The 25,564-nt window shown below is 39.7% G+C and overlaps 1 protein-coding gene across 1 annotated transcript; it reads left to right on the forward strand.

The window, feature by feature from the left end:
* The first annotated feature begins 21,454 nt into the window (after positions 1–21,454).
* Positions 21,455–25,139, forward strand: LOC124915476 (protein QUIRKY-like). Its single transcript, XM_047456196.1, has one exon. The coding sequence runs from the start codon at positions 21,605–21,607 to the stop codon at positions 24,788–24,790; it is 3,186 nt and encodes a 1,061-aa protein (XP_047312152.1). The 5' UTR covers positions 21,455–21,604; the 3' UTR covers positions 24,791–25,139.
* Positions 25,140–25,564: the final 425 nt, after the last annotated feature.

The following is a 25,564-nucleotide window of genomic DNA, read 5'->3' on the forward strand; positions in this document are numbered from 1 at the left end:
CCAGAATGACATGGATTTATATTCCCGTTTATTAAATATTAATTCAATTAATTGAAGATGACATGCAGCAACCGAACAAATCTTCGCTTCCATTCCTTGGCCACATTTTTTTTTTATTCCGTTTATTAATAAATGTTAATGTAATTAATTTAAATTGAAAATCAGTACACGACCAAATATTCGCTTGAATTTTGTTTTTCGAGTAGACGATTGAAAGCGAAGATTTCTTATTTTCCAATAATTTTAGCCTGACGTTCATGTAAAACAACCTCCCCTCACATGAGAAGCCAACTTGACTGTCATGTAAATTCACTTACCCGTGCATTTACATTCCACGAATAAATCTTCGCTTCTATGGAATACTATCTCTTTTACATTTATTTTTATCATTTCTTTATGAATTTACGATATCGAACGAATATTTATTCTCTTCCATTACTAGTTGATATAATTTCAATTTCCAGCTACAAGCCGAACTAGTCCCTCTATTCATTTCATAAGGCAACTGTTCATATTCTTCTCTCTCTATCTCCCGGCGATAATCCAAACACTGAACGTCGAAACCCTAGATATTCGTTTATACTACAAGGATTTCTTCGAACATGTCGGGTACACAAGGCAACAACATGGAAGTGGATCATCCCATCGACTCCCCGAGAGGTCGTCTTGCAAGTTTGTAGGGAGCATAACCGAAAACGAAACTGCACCCACTCCGGCATCCAACGTCAATCCCAGCACTAAACGCAGAGGTTAGTTTCATCTATTGTGTTTATACTAATTTTACACATGTTTATTCAATTTATTTGTTGAATACTGAGTTATGCTATCCCACCAATAAATAAGTACTTCGAGGTTTAATACTCTTACATATGAAAGGAAGAGGAAGAGAAATCCGAAGACGAATACTAAGTCGTCGATGACGCTGAAATCAGTTTCCACAGTTGCTGTCGAAGCTACTGATGTTGCTGCAGGTACTGATGAGATTTTACCACCACCTTTCCCCCTAAAAAAAAACGAAATGTTATTCATACCTCCACTCCAACAGGTCGATGAAGAGTTACCAGAAGCACCCCAGAAACCCCTAATATTTCTCCGTCTACTACCCCATTTCGATGAGAGTTTCCCCCCTCTCCCCAAAAAACCAAAACCCGCAAGAAACGTCCAGTGACATTTCTAACCGATCATCACCTCATGGCCTCGCTCAACTCATTCCTCAATTGAGCGTAGAACAAAGGGAAGCCGTTAAGGAAATCGGTTTGGTTCCTTCTTACAATGGGCGTTCTCCAAGTGCCTTGCTCATTTTTCTCAAACATGTAATCCAATCTTTTGACCCGGATAAGAGTTCTCTGGTATTGGCCAACGGTGATGAGATCCGTATCGATGAAGATCTCGTACAGCTCGTGATTAACCTCCTAGAGGCTCAATGAACGTAGTCGAGTCCGTTGGGTTGGACAAGACTAAGGACCCTGCTTATTTTAATTTCTTGAGGGATTGGAAGACCAGATGGACCGGGGGAAAGACTCCAAAGCTCCCGAAACACTTTCTATGATCCCCAAGATATTAAGTAACACAAGTGCAGACACGATTTCAAAATAGACTTCGTTGTCTTGTTGTCTCTAGTTTTTTATGTCCTGTTCAAAATTCACGAGCCAGGTAAACATGTACTTCAAACCTCTTATATATCTAATTGTATTTTGAATACTGACAAAGTATTTTTTTCATTTCAGGTTCAAAAATCTCAAATCCTTAATGGATGTTGATAACATAAAGGAACTGAACTGGTGCCACTTACACTTCAACGATTGATTGACAGTGATAAGGAAGTTGGAAAGAAAAAGCAAGTAAAAATAAAAATCCATATTTCGATGGACCTATAACCCTTTATCGGTAAGTATTGTTGCCTCTCTTATATATGATTTATAGATTATGTAATATTTTCTAACATGTCTCCCACTCCTTTACTCCAGATTTGCTACCTAGATGGTGTTTTTGTGGAAGGTGAACGTATCCCCTACGAAAGAAAATTTCCAATCATCTCCTGTTGGGATGACGTCAGCGTTGTTGGAGTTTACCAACTTAGAAGGTCGTGCCGGTGGTTTTTGGGCTTGGCAGGGCAAGGGCGCGCCTAGCAGTTTAGACAACCCGAGAATCCAGTTGACTCGGTTTGAAGTAAAAGAAGACGATAATGAGGTATTGTGGAAACAATAAATTGACCCCCATTGTTCTTTATTATCCTGTTTTCAAGATTAATGAAGTATGGTTTTTCATAATGTACAGTTGTTGACATCCAAAATCCTGCAAACTTTTAAAGATACAGCCCAGACAGCTGAATTACCTATCAGGGGAGTTTGGAGAAACGCAACATCGATCCGAAAGCCCTTTTTTGAGGCCGGTTTCCTGAACGCTCGAAGAGTCTGAAGGCTTCATGAAACACTTGAAGGTGGTGTTCGATGGTCCGGTTCATGTAGGTGTGGAAGATCCTACAAGGGAGGCACTTGTGGACACTTTACCGTGTGCGGGCTTGAAAGTCATTAGTCCCCGGGTTGATTACACATGTGAGACTGCATTGGAGGACCATGCAGACAATCCAACAACACGGGTTGAACAGAATGATTTAGAGGATGCAGTTATGCCCATCAAGAAATCGTTCAGATCAGGTATAACCGAATGAATCTCGATGATGCAGTTCTGCACAATGAGATCAGTCACTCCCTGTTCAAACGAAAGATGTTGAGGATGTAGGTCATGACATTGACGATGAATCACTCCTTGTTGAACAGGAAGTTGTACAGGCTGCATTTCAGCCCATTCAAGCCAGTCACCCCCTTTCAACCGGACGAACCTGAGGATGCAGTTATGCCCCCTGATGAAAATCGTTCGGATCACGTGGAACCGAATGATCTCGATGATGCAGTTCTGCACACTGAAGATCAGTCACTCCCTGTTCAAACGAAAGATTTGAGGATGTAGGTGTGGACATTGACGATGAATCACTCCTTGTTGAACTGGAAGATGTACAGGCTGCAGTTCAGCCCATTCAAGCGAAGTCACCCCCTTTTCAACCGGACGAACCTGAGGATACAGTTCTTCCCAACAAAGATGCCTCACCCCGTGTTGAACCAACTGATCATGATGGCGAAGTCAAGGAACCGGATGAGGTACCCCCAGTGCAGACACCCACTCTTGAAGACGATGATCAGGGTGAAGGCAAGCAACAGGTTGAGGAACCCAAATCTCATCATTTAGAACCGAATGATCATGGTGCAGGGAAGGAAAATGTCGAGGAACCCCAAGCTCAGTCTGTTGCACCAACTGATCAGGGTGAGGGCAAGCAACAGGTTGAGGCTTCTAAGGCGGTTGAATCTTCTGAAGATGAAGATGAAGGTGATGGGGGGGGGCGCATCAACATTAAAGAATATCCTAAGAGGAAGATCTCAAAAATTCCTGTGCACCTTCGATCCCCTTACATGCAACAGGTGGCTGATATGTTGGACCACAAAATAACCAACAAGGAACAGAGATTAGCCGATTTTGTGTTTGATGAAGACCTCCCTGGATCGTAAGTTATTTCGCCTTGTTTTAGAAATTTTAAAAATGAAATTATTTAGTTATGGTCTTCTAAATGAATGTATTTTGCAGTGACGTTCTGTACGTAGGTGCACCTGGTAATATCACCCGGGAATTACTTCGTTCAATGAAAATGGGTCGCGAAATTTCGAGCGAAGTGATTGACACTTGGTCCATAATTGTGCACTTCAAATGCCGTAGGTTGCCAAGGCTCATACCCAAGAATAATTTGTTTCTCATCATGTTCACATGTAAGTGCATCTCTTTTTTTTTGCTATGTATTGTTTGATGTTCATGACTTTGATGCTCTGCCCTTATTTTGCAGGTTAATATGCAGCATGATGCCACGTTATTTTCCCAATCCATTGAAGAAGACATGAGAAACTACCAAGTCACAAAAGAAGACCTCATCTTTCGCTGACGTGGTCTGTACATATCCCTCAATTCCAAGTAAATAATATGCAATAATGTATTAAATGTTTGTGTTCTTTTTGCAGATATTCCTACCCGTTGTCGTTTCCCGACATTTCTTCCTTGTTTGTGTGAATATTAAGGACTCCAAAATCGTTGTAATAGACAACTCCGGCCGTCCTCATGGAATGAAAATTTTGGACAAGTATGTCACTTTGAGTAAACAACTCGATTGTTTTGTGAAATTCTTGTTCAGTCAAGGCATGGACAGAATGGCTGCCAAGGTAAAAAAATACAGGATAACGGCACCAAAGCTGGACTGGCAAGACAAAACAAACAAGACAGACTGTGGTGTATACTTAATGAGACATATGGAAACATATAGAGGAACGGCGAAGAATTGGTCTATTGACATCAACGAAAATAATGTAAGTGTTATACCATATCTAATTTTTAGTAGATGACATTGAACAATTTTAGATGTTCTTATACTTTCTCTTGTTCTTTTGAAGGCCGAAGAAGCTTTGAGTACGTTGAGGATTAAATATTTATACAGAATTCTTATGTCTGAGCACAATGTCAATAGGTTCAAGTTAAAGACTGCAATTAGATCAAGATATTAGGGATTTGTATGTCTTATACGGAATTATACTTGTACAGTAATTCTTATGTTTACACAGGTCAATTCACATTTTTTAATGTATGGATGTTTGATAGTGAATTATAACTTATAATGCAATTCAGATCTTAATGTATGGACTGCAATTCAGATGTTAATGTATGGAGTTATAATGTATTGATGTTTGATGTGTCTTCTTGTACCGATTTTTTTAAAATCATAAACGAGGACATTTTCTTAACTGTGTGTTTTAATATTCTTAAACGAAGATATATTGTCAACATCATGAAACTGAAAAACTTGCAACCGTAATATCTTCTTCACTGAAAATTTTGAAATTCTTAAACGAAGATATCTTCTTATGTTAATTTTTGGTGAAATCCATATTTTGGAAATCCGAGACGAAGATATCTTCTTCACTATATGTTTTTAAATTCATAAACGAAGATATCCTCGCAACTATACATTTTGTAAATCATAAACGAAGATATCTTCTTATGTTAATTTTTGGTGCAATCCATATTTTTAATATCCGAGACGAAGATGTCTTCTTCACTATATGTTTGCCAATTCATAAACGAAGATATCCTCGCAACATGTAATGCAACCACCTGTGGTATGTATTGATTTCAATTCAAGAATGAAAACTCATTTATTAACTTCAACTACTGCTGTATCAAGATCATCACTCTCATACCCTCACTCTCACTCTCACTCTCACATTACACTCTTACTCCTTCCCGAATCTCTATCTACCGTTGTCTTTCCTTAAGCGTAAAACTCATAAGATGGATGTAGAGATGGACCCAGACATGCTGGTTTTATCGCAGCAACAACTGGAGCGATACTTAAGTCTGATCAACGATGACCCTGTCCCTTTTAGTGTCTATCATGTAGATGAGATTCTTCCTCTATTACGAATAAACGTTAACGACGGACTGATGGCCCACATGCAAAGCAGATGGGATACGGACTCTCGTTCTTTTGTTATTGGGGAAATGCACATATGCCCGACGCTAGAGGACTTTGCTTCAATCCTTAGGTGTGGTACAAATGCACTCATGATCTTGCCTGTCCATCAAGATCCTCATATGGCCGTCCACATTTGCGACAGCTTCTATGGATGTACAATGCTTGATGCTCTCTTGTTTACCCTCCAACATGGATTTCTGAATATGACAAACATAGACGAGTACATTTGGCGTGTCCAGGGAGCTGAGAGGACCATCACCCACACACAAAGCAAACTGATCATGCTTGTGGTTCTGGCTCATTTTTTTTTATGTCCGGCTGCAGGACGCCGGCCTTCGGAAAGGCTCCTGCGTGTAGTTCCTGCACTGATGGGAAACGCCCCAAACCTGGCTAGCCTGGTACTTGCTGAGACATTACTTGGTCTTAACGAATTTGTTCCCGAGGAAAACAACTATTCTCCGCCGTGGATCACCTTTGGTTCTATACCTCTGGTTGTTAGACAAGTTGCATTGGTTGCCCCGTCCTTCAATTCCCTACACTTCCTTTGCCAATCTACAAGTGCAAAGGGTCAATGGACTCGTGCCTCCGAATTTTATTTCGGATATTCACCCAATTAGGTTCATTGTTCCGTGGTATCTGTTTACTGAAATGATGTACGAGATGAGGGGTTCTCCATTCATCATTTTGTTGGGCCTTCAGGGAACTACCTCCTACTGCACAAGTGTCATATACAGACAATTTGGCCTACGGAATCCCCTACCTTCAAATGGAGACAATCCTCCGGAGGACTTCATGTTTACTCCTCAACATCTTTACTTAGAGTACGCATCAATAATTGAAAATTCTTTGACGGTTTTCATCCCCAACCGATGGATCAATGCTGTGAACGAAGCCATTCAGCTATACATTCCACCCGTCATCGAACATGAGGTCGTGTCGCTGACAGGACCGATAGACGAGTCATCCTCTCATGAATCAGACTAGAGCTTCATTTGTATTGTTGAACATCTCTATTTTTGGTTAATCTGTGCAGTACTTATGTAAACGGATTATGGAATGTTTTTGTGTATTCATCAATATTATGAAGTTATGTTTGATTATAGTCTGAAGTTATATTTTACATTATGTAGTTCGTTTATTCTGTAGTGATATAAATCGACTCATTGTCGTTAGCTTTGATTCATTCTTTGATTGCAATTTGGATGTCATGATCAATTCAAAGTATAATGTAAAACAACTGATCTGTTCATGTAAACCCCTTCGATTGATCAATCGATTGGTTGCTCGCTTCCTTACACCATATCTATTCAGTAAATCGAACGGACATTTCTTCGCCTGTAAAACCCTTAAAAACGAAGATGATGTCGCATCCAATCTTTGAAGTTACATATTATTGTTGACACTTTCATGTCATACTGTAATGAATTGGAAAACGAAGATTCATTCGCCTGTAAGTTTCTATATGAAACAAAACATTGTTACGAAACGACATAATATTCGCTTGATCTTCATATTTCAGGTCGACCACATTCAACGGAAATGTATTGAAAATATCTTTCATCATTCAAAAAAGAAAAGAAGATTGTTTTCGTATAAAACCCTATAAAGAAATCATTTCATATCTCTGGATTACTGTATGTAGCCTGTAATGACATATCAAATCGGAACAGTGTGCCGTATTGTTGTCACATCAAAAAAATTAATAAATATTGTATTTTAATGAAGTTGCAAATTATGTTTTTTTTTCAATTTTTAAGCACATGACTTCATCTAATTATATTTGAAAAGAAGCGAACATATATTCGTGTGCAGAACTAATTTGAAGCGAATAAATATTCGCTTGAATGAATTCTAGGTTGACTTACATGTGAAACGCACAACCCCTACATGAGAATACCCTTTACACCTGATGTAAGTACACCAACGCTTGTATGTGAAGACCAAAATGATGAACGAATGTGGGAGGAAATTACACGCCGCGAATAAATCTTCGCTACAAACCATTTTCCAATTTCTTTCCGTTAATCACATATAATTTTATTTATAATCATTACACATCGAATCGGACCAAAACTTACATTTAAAATTATGGCAATGATATGATAATACTTTATTATTTTTAACAATTTCGTTATTTTATTAATGTTTAATGACATTTGCATGAAAATATAAATAACAAATAAATATTATCATTCGACGTACAAATTTTCATTACAAGTTTCATAAACATTTCCCCGTTTCATAAACATTTGTACATTTTAACAATATTCATCTGCATCTCCAGCTTCAAGGCATCTCCATTGAAGCAACCACAGCGGATCTCTCACGCATAACTGGGGTCCTACACCTGTTGAGTTATCTCTTGAGATGTTTTCCATCCCAGGGAATCTCCCAAATGATACATCCCAGGGAAGCAACCACAGCAGTGTACACGAATGATCTTCATTTGATCGGTAGTTTCTACTTGAGTTACCAAGCATTCGTGTACACTGAAGATGTTTTCCACCACTTGATCTTGATTGTACAAGTTTTCCATCACAGAGAATCTCCCAAATGATACATCCCAACAAACTATATGAAAAAAACACACACTCTCAACAAAAACGCTCAATAGATATTTCATGCTGCCGACGAAGATTGTTCATGTAATCCCTACATTTATAGCAAAAAGAAAATCTGTTTTCTTCATAAATTATTTAGATCTATTGATTCAGAAAAAGTAAATTTCCCGTGATGAAATATCAAATCCGAACAGTGTGTAGTCACTTTGTCACATCATGAAAAAGTAATTTCATTCACGAAAATGTAATAACACTTAATAATATTAAAAATAATACATTATTCAATATTGTCATTCACATTATATTAGATAATAAATTATTTCAACATGAATAAACACATTTTCATGAATAATTATAAAATTATATTCAATATAATACGTAGGATGTGTTTGGTAGACAGTAGTACACTGTTATAATTATTTCAATATAATTATAAAAGTATATTTATCCCAATAGTAAAATTATAAGGGTGTTTGGTTGAACTGGTTTTATATGTATAGTAATTATTTAAATTTATTTGTAATATTTTTTAATCTTATTCTTTTAATATTAACATTAATTCTTTTTATTAAGTTTTAATTAAAGTTTAATTATTAAGCTTTTATTATTTTTAATTTAAGTTTAATTATTTTTAATATTTGTTAATATTATTCTTTTAATATTAACATTAATCCTTTGTTTTGTCACATCGTGCAGAAATTAGATGTCATCATTGAAAAAGAGGTGTGTTTTTGTATAAAACCCTATAAAGAAATCATTTCATATCTATGGATTCAGTAAAAGTATTATGCATGTCATGACATGTCAAATCGGAACAGTGTGCAGTATTGTTGTCACATCACAAAAAGTAAGAAATAGTATATTTTAATACAGTTTCCAATTGCACAACATTTTTCTATTTTTAAACACATGCAATCATCTAATTATACAAGAAAAGAAGCGAACATATATCCGTGTTCAGTGAAACTTGCAAATTATGAGAAACTAATCTGAAGCGAATAAATATTCGCTTGAATGGATTCTAGGTTGACTTACATGTGAAACACACAACCCCTACATGAGAATACCCTTTACACCTGATGTAAGTACAACAAAGCTTGTATGTGAATACCTAAATTATGAATGAATGTGGGTGGCAAACACACTAACGCGAATAAATCTTCGCTACAAACCATTTCTCAATTTCTATCCCCTGGATCACATTTCATTTTTTTTTATAATTCATTGCCGACATATTTTTGTACGTTACATCATATCTTAAACTAATCATTATACATCGAATCGGACCAGTCTTCATTATTTTAGATAGGGAACATCAATCATAATTTATATATTGTTAATGAAAAAGTTTAGGTGATGTTTGATCTTATCTTGTTACACTCATTATAGGAATCAAAAATTTATATTAAAAAATGCTGAAGACTACGGTCATAAATTAAAATATTACATTTACTATAATTAACATTATATGAAATATTAAATTATTCATATATAACAAACCTTATATTTATTACATGAGCGTCAAAGTAAAATATATACAATGTCATTTATATTCCAAAAAAAATTATAAAAAAATTTAATTGACAGCTCAATTAAAAAGGAAATTAGTACAATGAAGCGCCAAAAAAATTACCACATGTCAAGTCAACTGTCACAAAGTCTCAGACTTTGTGACGCCGGTCAGTGAATCGCTACCATCGAATCAAACGTCATTCCTTTAGATTGGATACGATCTGTTAGATTGGCAGATCGAAGATTTGTTCGCTTATTCAGCATTGAGAATCAAATAGTTGTTTCTTTTGTGGGAATTTTTTTTCAAATAATGTGAAACATGAAAGACATGTACTAAGCGAAGATATATTCGTACAGTGCGGAGTTCTGCACGAATACATCCTCGTCTATTGTCGTATGTTACTTTTCATAATGCATAATTACCTTTCACACTACAAAAGCGAATATCGCTTCGACTCGTACGAAGTTCATGAGAAACTCCTTATTCATGTTTGTGAAAACCGATACGGCCTCATGAAAATACATTCACACTAAGAGTGCACTTTGTATAGTAAAACTGTAAAACATCTGAAGCCCGAATTCGGCCGTAAGACACCCAGGTTATTCTACCATCTGACCTAGCGCTGTCGTCTCCGGCATTTCGACTACGAACCCATTTGTCTTCCGGTTAGTATCTTCGGCTCCAGCGAAAATGGTAAGAAGTATTTACGGTTGCATGCTTGTGTCTATTTCGTTTTCTTAGTTTAGGTCGTTAGAATCTAAATGTGACTTTAACATCTCAGAATCAGGATTCCGATATGCAATTAGTTCCATATACTGAATCCACGACTGAAGTGAACACACTAAGGTAATTACGCGAATGTTACAATTGTTAAAATTTGACTCTATTTGGATTAGGTAAGTAATCCAATTTGCTAATGATAATGTAGTGTTCAACAAAGGAAACGAAAACCCGATGCATCAGGCACGCCCACGACACCACTGGATATTCTGGCCAACGCGGCGAATGAAGCACTTAGTGAGAACCAGGTTCAGAAGAAAAGAAGAAGGACTCGTGACCCTGATGTCGATTTCAAGAGCAGAACCTCTCCATCGGGCCTTCATCACCTGATTAACAGGTTATCTGAAGAACAGAAGCAGGCTGTGAAGGACATCGGATTTGGTTCCCTTCTGTCACTTGGCATATCAAAATGCCCACTTCAATTCTCACGGTGCATTGTGAGTCTATTCAATCCCAGAAGGAGGAGCATCGTCCTACACAGTGGAGAGGAGATGCAGATTGATGAAGAGGATGTTCAATGTGTATTGAACATACCCAGAGGTGAATTAGTTGTGGCAGAGTGTTTAGGAAATCACACGGACGACAAGGTGTACAAGGAACATCTCACGGCGTGGAGAAGGAGATGGGGATTCGAGAACAGTGGAGGTCCTTCAACCTACCACATGCCTGACAAAATTCTACAGAACACAGAAGGAGACAGTAACTTCAAGATGGACTTCGTGGTGTTTGTTGTATCCAGTTTTTTGTGGACATCCCAAAATCCACAGTGCAGGTAAACCCAAAGAACCTAGCATTAATTCTGTGATCTCATTTAGAACTTCAATATCATTTTACATGGCTTGAGTCACTACTTTTTTATTTTCAGATTCAAAGTACTGAAATCCCTCCAGGATGTATCTAAAATCAAAGACTACAACTGGTGCAAGTTCACGTTAGACGGGCTAGTCGACAGTGTTTATAAGTGGAAAGCAAAGAAGACATCCTATTTCCATGGACCATTAACCTTTCTTTTGGTGAGTGTAGAAATCTATTTGCTGGAGGTTGTCCATTCATAATTTTTTGATGACTTTGAACGTAACATATATTTGTTCATGCTAATGTATCAGTTGTGCTACTTGGACCGTGTGGTTGAGTTCAAGGTAAACAGTAAGATCTCAAGGAGTTTTCCTATTCTAGGATGCTGGGACGAGAAGAAGATGTACGAAAGGGTTGAGTATGAGGCTGCACAGGGGGGGTTTGGACATGGTAGGGTGGTTGCTCGCATAGCCATGCCGAATGAGCAACCACCGATGCAACAAAATGTGCAGCCAACACCACCACAAACTGGAGATGACCATCCAACTGAGCATGCTCCAATTACACAAAACCTGGCGTCATGTTTGAGGAAGGTTGCTGCCGCTGCCGAAGAATTGGCACAAGGGGCTAAATATCTGAATGAGATGCACCAGATAAACGCCATGGAACTTGTACAGTCTGCGTTTGAGCCCTTGGCCACGGTGCTAAACTCCAATGCAATCCTGAGGGAAGGCTTACAGCGGAGTCTGGACCAAAACAAAAAGCAGCAGCCCAGAGGAAGTGGCATTAACCCCCACACGGAAGCCACCACCCAAGCGAAAGGCAACACCCTTCCTACCAACAACCATGCCAACACCAATCCAACGGCCCCATCGAACAAGAACACATTCACCCCCTCCACCGAAACGAAGACAAAAGCCAACCACCCACCAACGGCCCCATCCAACAAGAGCACACTTTCTCCCAACATCCAAAAAAATATCAACGCAGACAACCAAGCCAAATCCAACACCCATCCTCTAAACACCCTAGACCACACACAACCCACCCTCACACCAACACCCCAATCCCACAAGAACCCCCTTCCACTCAAAACAGTTACCCAAACCCCAGCCCCACCCCCTCCAATGGCACAAGCCAACGCCAACCCCCTTCCTCCAATCATAACCACACCCACTCCAGTGGCACAAGCCAAAGCCAACCCCATTCCTTCACTCAAAACCACACCCCCTCCAATGGCACAAGCCAAGCCCAAAACAAACCCCATTCCTCCACTCAAAACCACACCCCCTCCAATGGCACAAGCCAACGCCAACCCCCTTCCTCCAATCATAACCCCACCCCCTCCAGTGGCACAAGCCAAAGCCAACCCCATTCCTCCACTCAAAACCACACCCCCTCCATTGGCACAAGCCAAGCCCAAAACAAACCCCATTCCTCCACTCAAAACCACACCCCCTCCAATGGCACAAGCCAAAGCCAACCCCATTCCTCCAATCATAACCACACCCCCTCCAATGGCACAAGCCAAGCCCAAAACCAACCCCATTCCTCCACTCAAAACCACACCCCCTCCATTGGCACAAGACAAGCCTAAAGCCAACCCCATTCCTCCACTCAAAACCACACCCCCTACATTGGCACAAGACAAGCCCTCAGCAAACCCCATTCCTCCACTCAAAACCACACCCCCTCCAATGGCACAAGACAAGCCCAAAGCAAACCACATTCCTCCACTCAAAACCACAACCCCTCCAATGGCACAAGCCAAAACCAAAGCCAACCCAATTACTCCCAAAACAGAAACCAACACGAACCCCAGCACTACAACCACCCCAGCCTTGCCTCCTACCCTAATTATCCAAAAAAATGAGGAAGCAGGACCTTCAAAGGCCTTAAATGTCCAAAGAAAAGCCCCACGAAATTTGAAAACTGATTGGTTAACCGATGTCATCAAAACCGAAACCAACAAAAACTCCCCTTCTTTGGCGATAGTTAAAAAGGAACCTGAAGAATGCATCTCCAGTCTACCACAGCCACTTCAAACCGCCTCGTCATTGGAGACAGTGAAGAATGAACCTGAAGAAGGCATCTCCAGTCTACTAACGCCATTTCACACCGCCTATTCTTTGGAGATAGTAAAGAATGAACCGGAAGAAGGCATCTCCAGTGTACTACCGCCACTTCAAACTGGCTCTTCTCGTCCAAACATGCGAACGACAGAATGGGTTAAAGCATTGGAATTGCCTACAGCTTTGAAAACACCACAATTCAATAAAATGTTTAGGGATGACAAGAAACTAACAAACTTTCAGAAGATTTTTGTGGGTTTCGTATTTGCTGGAGGACTTGATCCAAGGTAATGTTTGCTGCAAATGCTTAATTATTCATAAAAAATAGGAATTGCACACCATCTTGAAAAATGTTTTGCTGTTTCCATGCAGTGAAATGTTATTTATTGCGGAACACCTATGTCTACACGTGACGCGCGGGGACATGCTCACAATGGCTAATGAAACCTGGGTAGACAGTATGATTATTGATGTTTGGTCATACATTTTGCACAACCTTTGTAGGAAAAATGTCAAATCTCGTTACAAGAAGATTTTCTACACAACCGTGCTCACCGTAAGTTGTACTAGCACTGTTATTTATCAATTATGTTATTCTTGTGAGACTAAAGACTGCTGTAAACAGATTTTTCGTGAAGGTGGGATAACTACGCGAGAAAAATTCAATGACAGGTTCTGTCTAGAAGGTCGTGCTTTCCAAATTTCAAAAATGGACCTCTGGGAAGTGGACCTCGTAAGTACATCTTTGGCTGTCATACCTTATAATATCATTTACCACTCAGTTCAAATCTAATCTTTTCTAATTCTATCCACAGTTGTTTTTCCCAATCATTGATGACAGACATTTCTACCTTGTTTGCTATAACTTCATACAAAGGCAATTTCAAGTAATTGATAACCGCGAGTCACCTATGCAATCGCCCTTTGAAAGAAGATATAAGAATGCACAAATCTTGGTATGACACTACAATTAAAATTTAAAACAGTTCAATTTTGGAATTCTAGTAGCACTAAAATACATTACATAATGTTGTTTGTAATGCTGTATCAGGATGACTACATTCAACAATATATGAACGACGTAGACCCCGTTCTTGCTAAAAAGTATGGCGGTTTGGAAAAGACATGTCTGAAATTGCCATGGCAGGATTCAAAGAATTACACTGACTGCGGCATTTATTGCATGAGACACATTGAGACGTATGAAGGTGAGGTGAAGGGGTGGAAAACTGGCTTTGGAGTTAAAAGAAATGTAAGGAACCAAATAAGGACATTGAGGATGGAATACTGTTGGCGTGTCATTGGCTCGGAGCTCAACAAGGCCAGGAGCGAGGTCTACAATTCCTGCCGTAAATGGATAAGTCAATGATTTAGGAACTGTATACATATTGTGTAATTAAATTTTACAAATAATTTTAGTTCACATGAGTACAATAATGTACTCATAGACAGATGGGGTAATTAAACTATTCCTATAATTGTAATGATTTATTGTTACAATAAAGAATATGTTGTGTAATTTCAATTCTAAAAAATTGTTACTTCACATCCTCACACTTAGGAACGTGTTTACATGAAGTGTTTTTTTTATGAAATTTGATTTTCAAATACTTGTTCAATTATGTGTTAAATGAATAAATTAAGTGAAATAAACATGAGCCGCATAAATATTCGCTTCAAACACCTTCTCTTCATAAAATATGTATGTGAAGCCTCTAATTTCATGAAAGAAATATGAAGAGAATAAATATTCGCCTCTAATACATATTTTCGATGAAGCGAATACATATTCGCCTCACGTTACTAATAATGTAAAGCCACCATCTCATCCATGAGAAGCGGGATGACTTGTCATGTCACTGCACTTACCACGACATGTAAATACCAGTTTCAACATAAAGATCAATTTCATCAGACAAAGATGGTTAGGTTCAAGCGAAAACATCTTCGCCTCAGTATTATGTTTCATTTTCTCAATTTGCAACTAAAAGGATACTTAATATTAGTTGACTTGGGGCGAATAAATATTCGATTCATATAGGTGTTTGTAATTTTTTAGAAATGAATTAGTGTGGTCATTCATTTGGTATTTCATAAAACTTCGCATGCATACATTCGACCTTATTCTTTGTTTCAAATCCAACGTACATACAATACTATATACATATCAGATTTCACATGAAACTGGAATTCGATAGTTGAGATGACAAAAGAACAGTGAACGGAGTATTGGCGTCCATGCTGAAACTTTCGTCCCATTGTTGAGGAGTTGAGAACTGAGGAGTTGTCGTTGGCATTGCACTTGATGGCTGGAAAGGAAGATCAAATTTATTTAAAAGTATGTTATTATATGAATATTAATAACACAATTATTAGTAAAGAAGGGTAAGTCAGCAATTTCATACCGGAATATGTGATTCACTAGTTATTCTTGTTGATTTTCGTTTTCTTGAGTTCTTCTCCAGTCCACCTTTCCTTCTCTTACCCGACTTTGTTGGCTTCTTAGTTTTCATTCCTTTTGCTTGCACAGGGGCACCCTCGGCCGAACGTGATAAACCGGTTGGTGGAGTTTGCATATTTAAACTCTCCTGCAATTTTTTATCCACAAACGTGCACTGGCTCAGCATGATTTCTTTGACATGAAGTGTCATCTCTTTCGGCTGCCTTGTTAAATAAATGCATGGACAACCCACACAAATCTCTGTATCTTATGTTATGAAGCTCACTCGGATCAACATTAGTACTGTCCACGGTTGGATCAGTTCCAAATATTCCATCTTTGGCTGTTCTTGTCCACCTCTTCAATATCAACGCCGGAGGAATCTTCAACACGTCAATCGTTGTGAAAATCTTTAGGATGTGAGCACACAAAATCCCTCCAAATTCAAATTTACAGCAGCTACACTCGATATTCTTATCGTCATTCTTATGAACTGTAACTGTATGAGAGCATCTCCTAGTGTGGGGTGTTACCTTGTATTTTCTGTGTGTGTCAACATCCTCTAACATTTCAACACCACAATCATGCGACATAAACCATTGTTGTTCAAAGCACTTAAAGACCTCTGGGGTGTAAACTTTGCAGGCATCCTTTAAGATCAAAACTGGATAGTTAAGACTTGGTTGGCTGGTAATTGATTTGAAATCAGCCTTCAACACATCATATCTTCTTTCATCAAGTAGTCTTTCAAAGTGTTTGAAAAATTCTAAAAACTTGTGTTTGTAGGAGCAGTACCTTTTCAACATACTGTTCATACTCTCACTTCTCTGTGTTGTCGTCATATCAGCACAAAACATTTGTCGTCCATACACTAATGCCCACTTTCGCCTGATGCTAAACATGCGTTTCAACCAATCGTTGTTTTCAAGCCCGTAGTTTGTCAACATTTGATTCCAAGCTTCAACAAACTCTATCTCTTCTTCAAAATCATATATACACGAAGAAAAATCCTTAGAAAAATCTCTGAAATTATGGAACACCGAGCTAAGATGTATGGCTGCATTTTGAAATATGTGCCAAATACAGAGACGATGATTTGTTTCGGGCCATTGAGACGCCAAGGCCTTAGCCATGGCCGCGTCTTGATCTGTAAGAATGGTTTTTGGTTTTTTCCCATGCATAGCTTTGGTGAAAGTCTCAAACAACCAATCAAAAGTCATCGCAGTTTCATCGTATAATAGAGCTGCTCCAAAAAGAATTGATTGTTTGTGATGATTGACACCTACAAAAAGCGCAACTGGACGACCTTCATTATTCTTCTTGTATGTGGTGTCAAAACTGACCACGTCTCCGAAGTATGAATAATCGGACCGCATGTTGGAATCACACCAAAAAATATTCGTTATCAAATCGTCCGCATCAAGTTGAAAAGCATTATAAAAACCAGGATCATTGGATTGTTTGTTCTGCAAATACTCTAATACACCCCCTGTTTCCCCAAAATTACACTCTCTGGTTCTTTTCGTGCGCAGGTAATTTTTGTAATCCTCAGGAAGAAAACCTAGATTCTCCCTTCCACCGATTTGTTTAGACATTAGAGCATGTGATGACTTAGGAGGAATTCCCACGTTAGTGGCCATCTCGATATGTAAGCCTGCAACTGCAGAAATATTCCTATGGCATCTATACAGGTGAGTTTTCTTTGGACTTGCAAGAGGATGACTATGATCACTAATAAAATTTACCACTTGGAACTTTCCATTGTCTGCACGCTTTATCCTCAATTTCGCTTCACAACAGAACCGAGTCACAGAACGTCTACGTTTCACATAGACATCACGTTTGTCCTTTCCCCGTTCACCCTGTGCACTACAACAAAAAACTCTATCCAGTATTTTACCCTCCTTGTCTACATGTTTTGAACTGCGCCTTATACCAAATCCTATTAGTTTAGCGTATGCTAAGTAGAATACGTAGCCTTCTTCTTCACTCTCAAATTCTCTACCTAAAAGTGGAATTAAGTTGGATTCGATGTCCTCCAAAGGTTGGCCGTTTCCATCGAAATTCAATTGACGACGACAAGTAGCAGATTCGCTGTTCAGTTTGAACAAGTGGAAAATAAAGGTTTGTAGATTATTGGAAAATGAAAACAATATAAGCGAAGAATGCTTCACTTCAACAGTATGAAGAATGTAATATTAGGCGAATATAGTTTCGCTTCATAAGATATTATCTCATAATGTAGTAGTGAAGAGATCTTCGCTTACATGTGCACTACAAAAATTGGAGAAGTTAAAAAATGTTACCTTAAATCAATAATATCATTCTCGTCCATATCATTCTCGCTGATACGTATTCCTTCCTGATAATCAAAAAGAACATGACCTTTTCATGTCGATGATTCAAAAAACATAGAAAAGGTTGGGAAGAAAAGTAAAGGAGGTATAGATGACATTCAAAAACAAACCATTTTATAATTTAGGAAGACGGATTGATATTATAATGAAGTCTCCGGCGAAGGAGAGGTCGATGGTAGACAATGTAGTATAACTCCGGCGAAGAAATGGTCGTACAGTAGAGAGAGAGAAGAGTACAAAGTTGTCTAGCTTAGCAGCATGGCTTGCTGCATGCAGCATTTAATGAAACCTGTGTTAGGTGGCGGTGAGGTGACTTGTTAAAAAAATTATTTCATTTTAATAATTAAATGACAAAAATTATTATGAAATTAAATTAATAAATCAATCAATCAATCAGTAAGCGAAGATTTCTTCACATTATTGTTTTGACAATTGTTTCACAAATATTATTTTGACAGTAGTTTTAAAAAATAATAATTATTTATCAAATTTATACTTCAATTTATACAGTATTTGTTAATGTTTCAAGATTTAGTTAAATATAAGGCTGATGTTTAAAAAAAAAACAATTCGAAGAACAAAAAACATAATTCTGAAATCAAATATGACATTGAATTTTCAAGAATGCAAAATATTCAAATATTAAGTAAAAAATTAAACCAACACATGTCTATTACAAAAACAAATCACAAGCAGCAATGGATTCTAGCAAGCTTGTGTGAGGAACACCAAACACATCCAAATATGTCTTCAGAGGATTCTCTGCCTCAAATACCCAAACAAGTTCATTAACATCGTGCCTAGACTTGTCGTATACAACTATAGTTTTGTCGTCCTCGGGCTCGACAAATGGATTCTCCATTTCTTTAGTTGTACCTCCTCCAGCAATTACAAACCCCATAAGATCAAGTTTGTAAGCCGGGATGAATTCCCCTGCAAATATGAAGGTGTAACTGTCGAAGAGTTTGGGCAGCTGAAAGAAAATACAATACATTATTAGTAATGATGGACAATTGAATATCATATGGAGGAGGGAATAAGACAAAACTTACATTGTTCAAATAACGCATTCTGCCAGCTCTTGGACCGCCCACAGTCCCATGATTATCTCGCTGCACCTCGTATGGTTCCTCGTCCACGTAACAGTTAAATCTGATTGATGATTTTATCCCTGTATAAAAGCAATAGGTGTTTTTAGTTTCATATATGTGAAAATGAATATTGAGTTAACAGTAAAGGGTTAAGAATAACAGAGTCTCACAATCAATGGTAAGGACCCAACTCCCGTTCAATATGCCCTTCAATACTTTGATAGTGCGACCGCATCCACCATTAGAATCGGTGGATGCTATGACGTGGGTAACATCGTCTCGCCACCTCATTGACACCGTGGCACCACATGTGTTAGCATATTGTTGCATCAAGTGCTGTTTAAGAACAATCATAAATATTTCAGTTAAACAGGATGAAAACTTAAACAATATGGAAAAAAAAGGGAGAAATGTAACGAAGAGTACTATCTCTTCACTTGTTAATTGATTTGGGCATAAAATCCAATCTTTGCCAAAGTTTTGGACGGATGCTGAGGCAGCCTGCACGTGCATGAAAAAAAAAAACGGTCTTTGTGAGTATGTACTAGGGTTTCAGGGAAATAATATCACAAAACACAACACTAGGTAAGTTTTCCTAAATAACATTGATTTACAGTCAAGGTAACATTTTGAGAGTAGGGTTTCCAAAAGATTAAAGAGACAACAACATCACATAACAGAATCTAGTGTAGTAGTTCCATAATCCTAAATATTAAAAGCTACTAGTCAGGAATACGTACCATTGTGGAGTCGTGAAGATGTGGATTCAGGTTCGGTCGACGGGGAGCCGGTTACGAATCGCCGTGAAAAGGAGGCAGGAAGAGAGAGAGATGAATCGGGCGGAAATGATAATAAAATAATCATATTAGGGGGTATATATATTCATGTAACCGGGGCGAACATGTCTTCTTTTGAAAAGCGACTATTCATTCCATGTAACATGACACAGGGACTAGGGGCGAATAAGTGTTCTCTCGAGAAGCGACTATTCAATCCATTTTACATGGAACATGGTCTAGGCGAACAAATGTTCTTTTCCAGCGAAAAAATTGAAATAAAGAAAAAAAAGTAATGAATTAATTGAAGCAAATATATCTTCGCTCCAGAGAGTCTCCAGGCAAAAAAAAAAGAAATAAAAAAAAATAGGAAAAAAAAACTAGCCGGTAATTGAGGCGAAGATTTGTTCGGTTGCTGCATGTCATCTTCAATTAATTGAATTAATATTTAATAAACGGAAATATAAAATCCATGTAATTTTGGTCTTCACATAAACGGGTAAGTGTCTTTACATGGTAGTCAAGCGGTCTTCTCATGGGTGGGTAGGGGGGTTTTACATGAGGTTTTTATTAGAATGAATTGAAGCAAATATATCTTCGCTCCAGAGAGTCTCCAGGCAAAAAAAAAAAAATAAAAAAAAAATATGAAAAAAAACCTAGCCGGTAATTGAGGCGAAGATTTGTTCGGTTGCTGCATGTCATCTTCAATTAATTGAATTAATATTTAATAAACGGAAATATAAAATCCATGTAATTTTGGTCTTCACATAGACGGGTAAGTGTCTTTACATGGTAGTCAAGCGGTCTTCTCATGGGTGGGTAGGTGGGTTTTACATGAGGTTTTTATTAGAATGAATTGAAGCAAATATATCTTCGCTCCAGAGAGTCTCGAGGCAAAAAAAATGAAATAAAAAAAATAAAAAAAAAATCCAAGAAAATAAAAGATTGAATTACTTGAAGCGAATATTATATCGCTGCCTGTGTTATTTAATAAATTAAATTAATATTTAAAAAACGTAAATATAATATGACTGTCAATTCGGTCTTTACATGGACGTGTAAGTGTATTTTCATGAACGGCAGGCGTTCTTCTCATGGGTGGGTATGCGGGGTTTACATGAGGGTCATGGCAACGGGCGTGTAGATCAGAGCGAAGATATCTTATCTGGGTATTATCTGAATATTATATTATTTCCTGGCGTTAACGGGCGCTTCCGTTAACGGCGTCTTGTGTGAACCCGGGCCTAAACCCGGATTCCGGATTCTCCCTCCCTCCGTCTCCTGCCCAGATTTATTTATTATTAAATTAATAATGCTGCAATCTGATTGGTGCGCCACAGGGGAACACGGCAATCGGTAGCAGAAGATCTGAACTGCTAAGAATGAGTGTCAAAATGGGTTAGTGCTAACCAAATTAATTTTTTAATATCTAAGTAAAAATAATAATAAATAGATTGACAGCTTATCTTTCACTCTTTTTTGCTAGTTGAGAGAGAGAGAGAGAGAGAAGAGTGGGGGTTCTTCTTTCTTCTTCACTTCTTCTCCCCGCCAAAAGAACATTAATTCCCCCAAATCTTAGAAAGAGACAATCAATCTTCTTCTCCGGCCATAATAAATCTTCTCTCATCTAAACCCTAAAACCATGGCACCATGATGAATAATCCTCCCCATCCACCACCTAGCGTTCAGCGCAAGCTACTCGTCGAGGTTATCGACGCACGTAATCTCCTTCCCAAGGACGGACAGGGAAGTGCCAGCGCTTACGTCGTCGTAGACTTCGACGGACAGAAGAGACGAACTTCCACCGTATGTCGAAATCTCAACCCAGTATGGACCGAAGCTATCGAGTTCATTGTCTCCGATCCGGCCACTATGGAGTACGAAGAGCTAGAGATCGAAGTCTACAATGACAAGAAATTGAGTCACGGCAACGCCCGCAAGAATCATTTCCTCGGCCGGGTTAAGGTTTTCGGCAGCCAATTCTCGAAGAGAGGAGACGAAGGCTTGATTTATTTTCAATTGGAAAAAAAGAGTGTTTTCAGTTGGATTAGAGGCGAGATTGGATTGAAGATCTATTATTACGATGAGATTCTCGACAACCACCACCAACCCGACCTCAATACCGAACCTCCACCTCCTCCAGATAACAACAACAACAACAACAACGACAATCCTCCACCACAGCCACCTGCTCCTCCGCATGGGCCGCCGGAAGGCGGCAGGGTTTTAGAGGGTCCCGTTCCAACTGATGTAGCCATGGAAGGATCTCACACGCCGCCCATGGTCACAATCGAGGAGTCTCCACCCCTTCAGTCCATGCCAGGACAAACCAACGAGTACCCGCATCATCCTCGTCAAGGTCCTCCTCCTCCTTCTCATGTTCAGCATTATTCATTTCCTCATCATCCGGAAGCACCGCCAACGATACATCCAGAGCCGCCTCCGCCGCAGCAACCACCGGCTGAAATTAGGAAGATGCACGCTGGGAGAACTGAATATACCGACAGGGCTAGAGTTTATCGGCGGCCAAGCGGGAACTACTCTCCGAGAGTTATCTCCGGCAGATCTACAGGCGATTTGGACAGAATTCCGGCGTATGATCTCGTCGAGCCGATGCAATATCTTTTCGTTCGGATCGTTAAGGCTCGCAGCCTCGCACGCAATGAAAGCCCTTATGTGAAAATTCAGACGGCGAATCATTTTGATAAGTCGAAACCGGCTATATATAGGCCCGGCGAACCGCCGATGAATCCGGAATGGCATCAGGTATTTGCACTTGCTTGTAATAAGCCTGATTCGACTAGCTCCACTCTCGAGATTTCAGTATGGGACGCACCAACCGAAAGTTTCCTCGGCGGCGTCTGTTTCGATTTGTCGGACGTCCCTGTTCGAGATTCACCTGACAGTCCTCTAGCTCCGCAGTGGTATCGGCTCGAAGGCGGAGAAGATCCGAGCAAAGTCACCGGCGATATACAGCTGTCAGTTTGGATTGGGACTCAGGCTGACGATGCTTTTCCAGAGGCTTGGATCTCAGACGCGCCTCACGTAGCTCATACTCGTTCGAAGGTCTATCAATCTCCCAAACTCTGGTACCTCAGAGTGATGGTTCTTGAAGCTCAGGATCTCCACATTGCGCCGAATCTCCCGCCATTGACGACACCGGAGATTAGGGTTAATGGGCAGCTCGGATTCCAGTCCGTACGAACGAGGAGAGCGATGATGAATAATCACACGGCGTCTTTCTACTGGCACGAGGACCTCGTTTTCGTCGCCGGCGAACCGCTAGAAGACAATCTGATCTTGCTCGTGGAGGATAGAACCGGGAAAGATCCCGCGTTACTCGGCCACCTCATGATTCCCGTCGGTTCGATTGAGCAGAGGATTGACGAACGAGCAGTCGCAGCTAAGTGGTTTGCTTTGGAAGGTGGCGGAGGAGCTGGACCGGGGCCTGGTCCAGTTGGTGGGCCGCCGCCATATTACGGACGAATACATTTAAGGCTGTGTTTGGAAGGAGGCTATCACGTGCTGGACGAGGCCGCCCACATTTGCAGTGACTTCCGGCCGACGGCGAAACAGTTATGGAAGCCAGCGATTGGGGTCCTGGAGCTGGGAATCCTGGGGGCGCGTGGGCTGTTGCCTATGAAATCCAAAGGTGGAGGAAAGGGATCAACAGATGCTTACTGCGTAGCCAAGTATGGAAAAAAGTGGGTCCGGACAAGAACCGTGACCGATAGCTTTGACCCACGTTGGAACGAACAATACACGTGGCAGGTCTATGATCCATGCACCGTTCTCACCATTGGCATCTTCGACAATTGGCGCATGCTCTCCGATAAACCCGAGGACAAACCGGATTGCCGGATCGGAAAGGTTCGGATCCGGGTGTCCACACTGGAGAGCAACAAGGTCTATACCAATTCATATCCTTTGTTAGTCCTTATGAGAAGCGGGTTAAAGAAAATGGGCGAGATCGAATTAGCAGTTAGATTCGCCTGTCCGTCGTTGCTGCCCGATATATGCGCGGTTTACGGGCAGCCCCTACTGCCCAAAATGCATTACCTCCGTCCGTTGGGTGTTTCCCAACAAGAGACATTGCGTGGGGCTGCCACAAAAATGGTGGCAGCCTGGCTGGCACGGTCTGAGCCGCCAATGGGGCCGGAGGTTGTTAGGTACATGCTGGATGCAGATTCGCATTCGTGGAGCATGAGAAAGAGCAAATCCAACTGGTTTAGGATAGTGGCGGTTCTAGCGTGGGCAGTCGGGTTAGCCAAGTGGCTAGACGACATACGTAGATGGAAAAACCCGGTCACAACGATCCTAGTTCACTTGCTCTACTTAGTCCTGGTTTGGTATCCGGATCTTGTGGTCCCAACGGGTTTTCTATACGTGTTTTTGATCGGGGTTTGGTACTATCGGTTCAGACCGAAAATACCCGCCGGGATGGATGCTAGGCTTTCGCAGGCAGAGGCGGTGGACCCGGACGAGCTGGACGAAGAATTCGACACGATCCCGAGTTCAAGGCCGCCGGAGTTATTAAGAATGAGGTACGATCGGTTGAGGATGCTGGCAGGGAGGGTTCAAACGGTTCTAGGGGACATTGCAACACAAGGGGAGAGGGTCCAAGCATTAGTGAGCTGGAGGGATCCAAGGGCGACTAAGCTGTTCATAGGGGTGTGTTTGGCTATCACTATAACATTATACGCAGTTCCCCCCAAAATGGTGGCCGTGGCTATGGGGTTCTACTTTTTGAGACACCCAATGTTTAGGGACCCAATGCCCTCGCCTAGCTTGAACTTCTTTAGGCGATTGACCAGCCTGTCCGATAGGTTAATGTAGTTTACTTCTATTATTATTATTATTATTAAGAGTTCAAAAAGTTTTAATCTTTTTTTTTTTTTGGATAAAACAATCCATGATGAAAACAGGGATACAAATCCCTTCTTTTTTGGAATGGGTGGAAATTTTGTGTTCACCCCCTCTTTTATAATAACATAGGGATGTGTGAGTGGAAAAAAAGCATCCCTTCATTATTATTGACTCTCAGCTGCTCTGCCAAATCATGACAAAGATAAGAAAGTGTGGAGGCAAAAGAGTTGAAAAATGTATTGATTTTGCTTTCATTTTTTTCTAAAAAGGTGAGACATTGATTTGAAAACATGTTTTCTTCTTGACTGTTTCCACACTAGCTAGTTTGAGGTTGTGTTTCTAACACAAAAAAATAAAAATAAAAGATATCTTACTTTATTTTTAAAAAAAAATATTATAATAATTCAACAACCTAAATAACCTGAACCCAACATGAAACAAGATCATGAAATCAATCACCAATTCTTTATATTAAAGATTGGGTGAAAAAGACAAAAGATGAGAAAGAAAGAGAAGGGGGAGGCAATGAAATCAGCTGATGAACATCATGTGAAAATAGTACAGTGGATATTCCAATGCCTAGCGCATGGAGGAGAGGTGTGACCTAGTTTATATATTAATAATGTATAATGTTCATCATAGTACATGCAGAAAATGGAATGGGAGAGAAAGAGACAAATGATGAGAAAGAAGAAGAAGGAGAAGAGGAAGAGAAGCCTACATAAGGACAAGGATGATTAATAA

The sequence above is a fragment of the Impatiens glandulifera genome, chromosome 9 (genome assembly GCF_907164915.1).
Source record: "Impatiens glandulifera chromosome 9, dImpGla2.1, whole genome shotgun sequence".
Lineage (NCBI taxonomy): Eukaryota > Viridiplantae > Streptophyta > Magnoliopsida > Ericales > Balsaminaceae > Impatiens > Impatiens glandulifera.

What these genes read in the sequence shown, in the direction of transcription:
- LOC124915476 (XM_047456196.1), top strand. Translation starts at nt 21,605, where the DNA reads ATGATGAATAATCCTCCCCATCCACCACCTAGCGTTCAGCGCAAGCTA.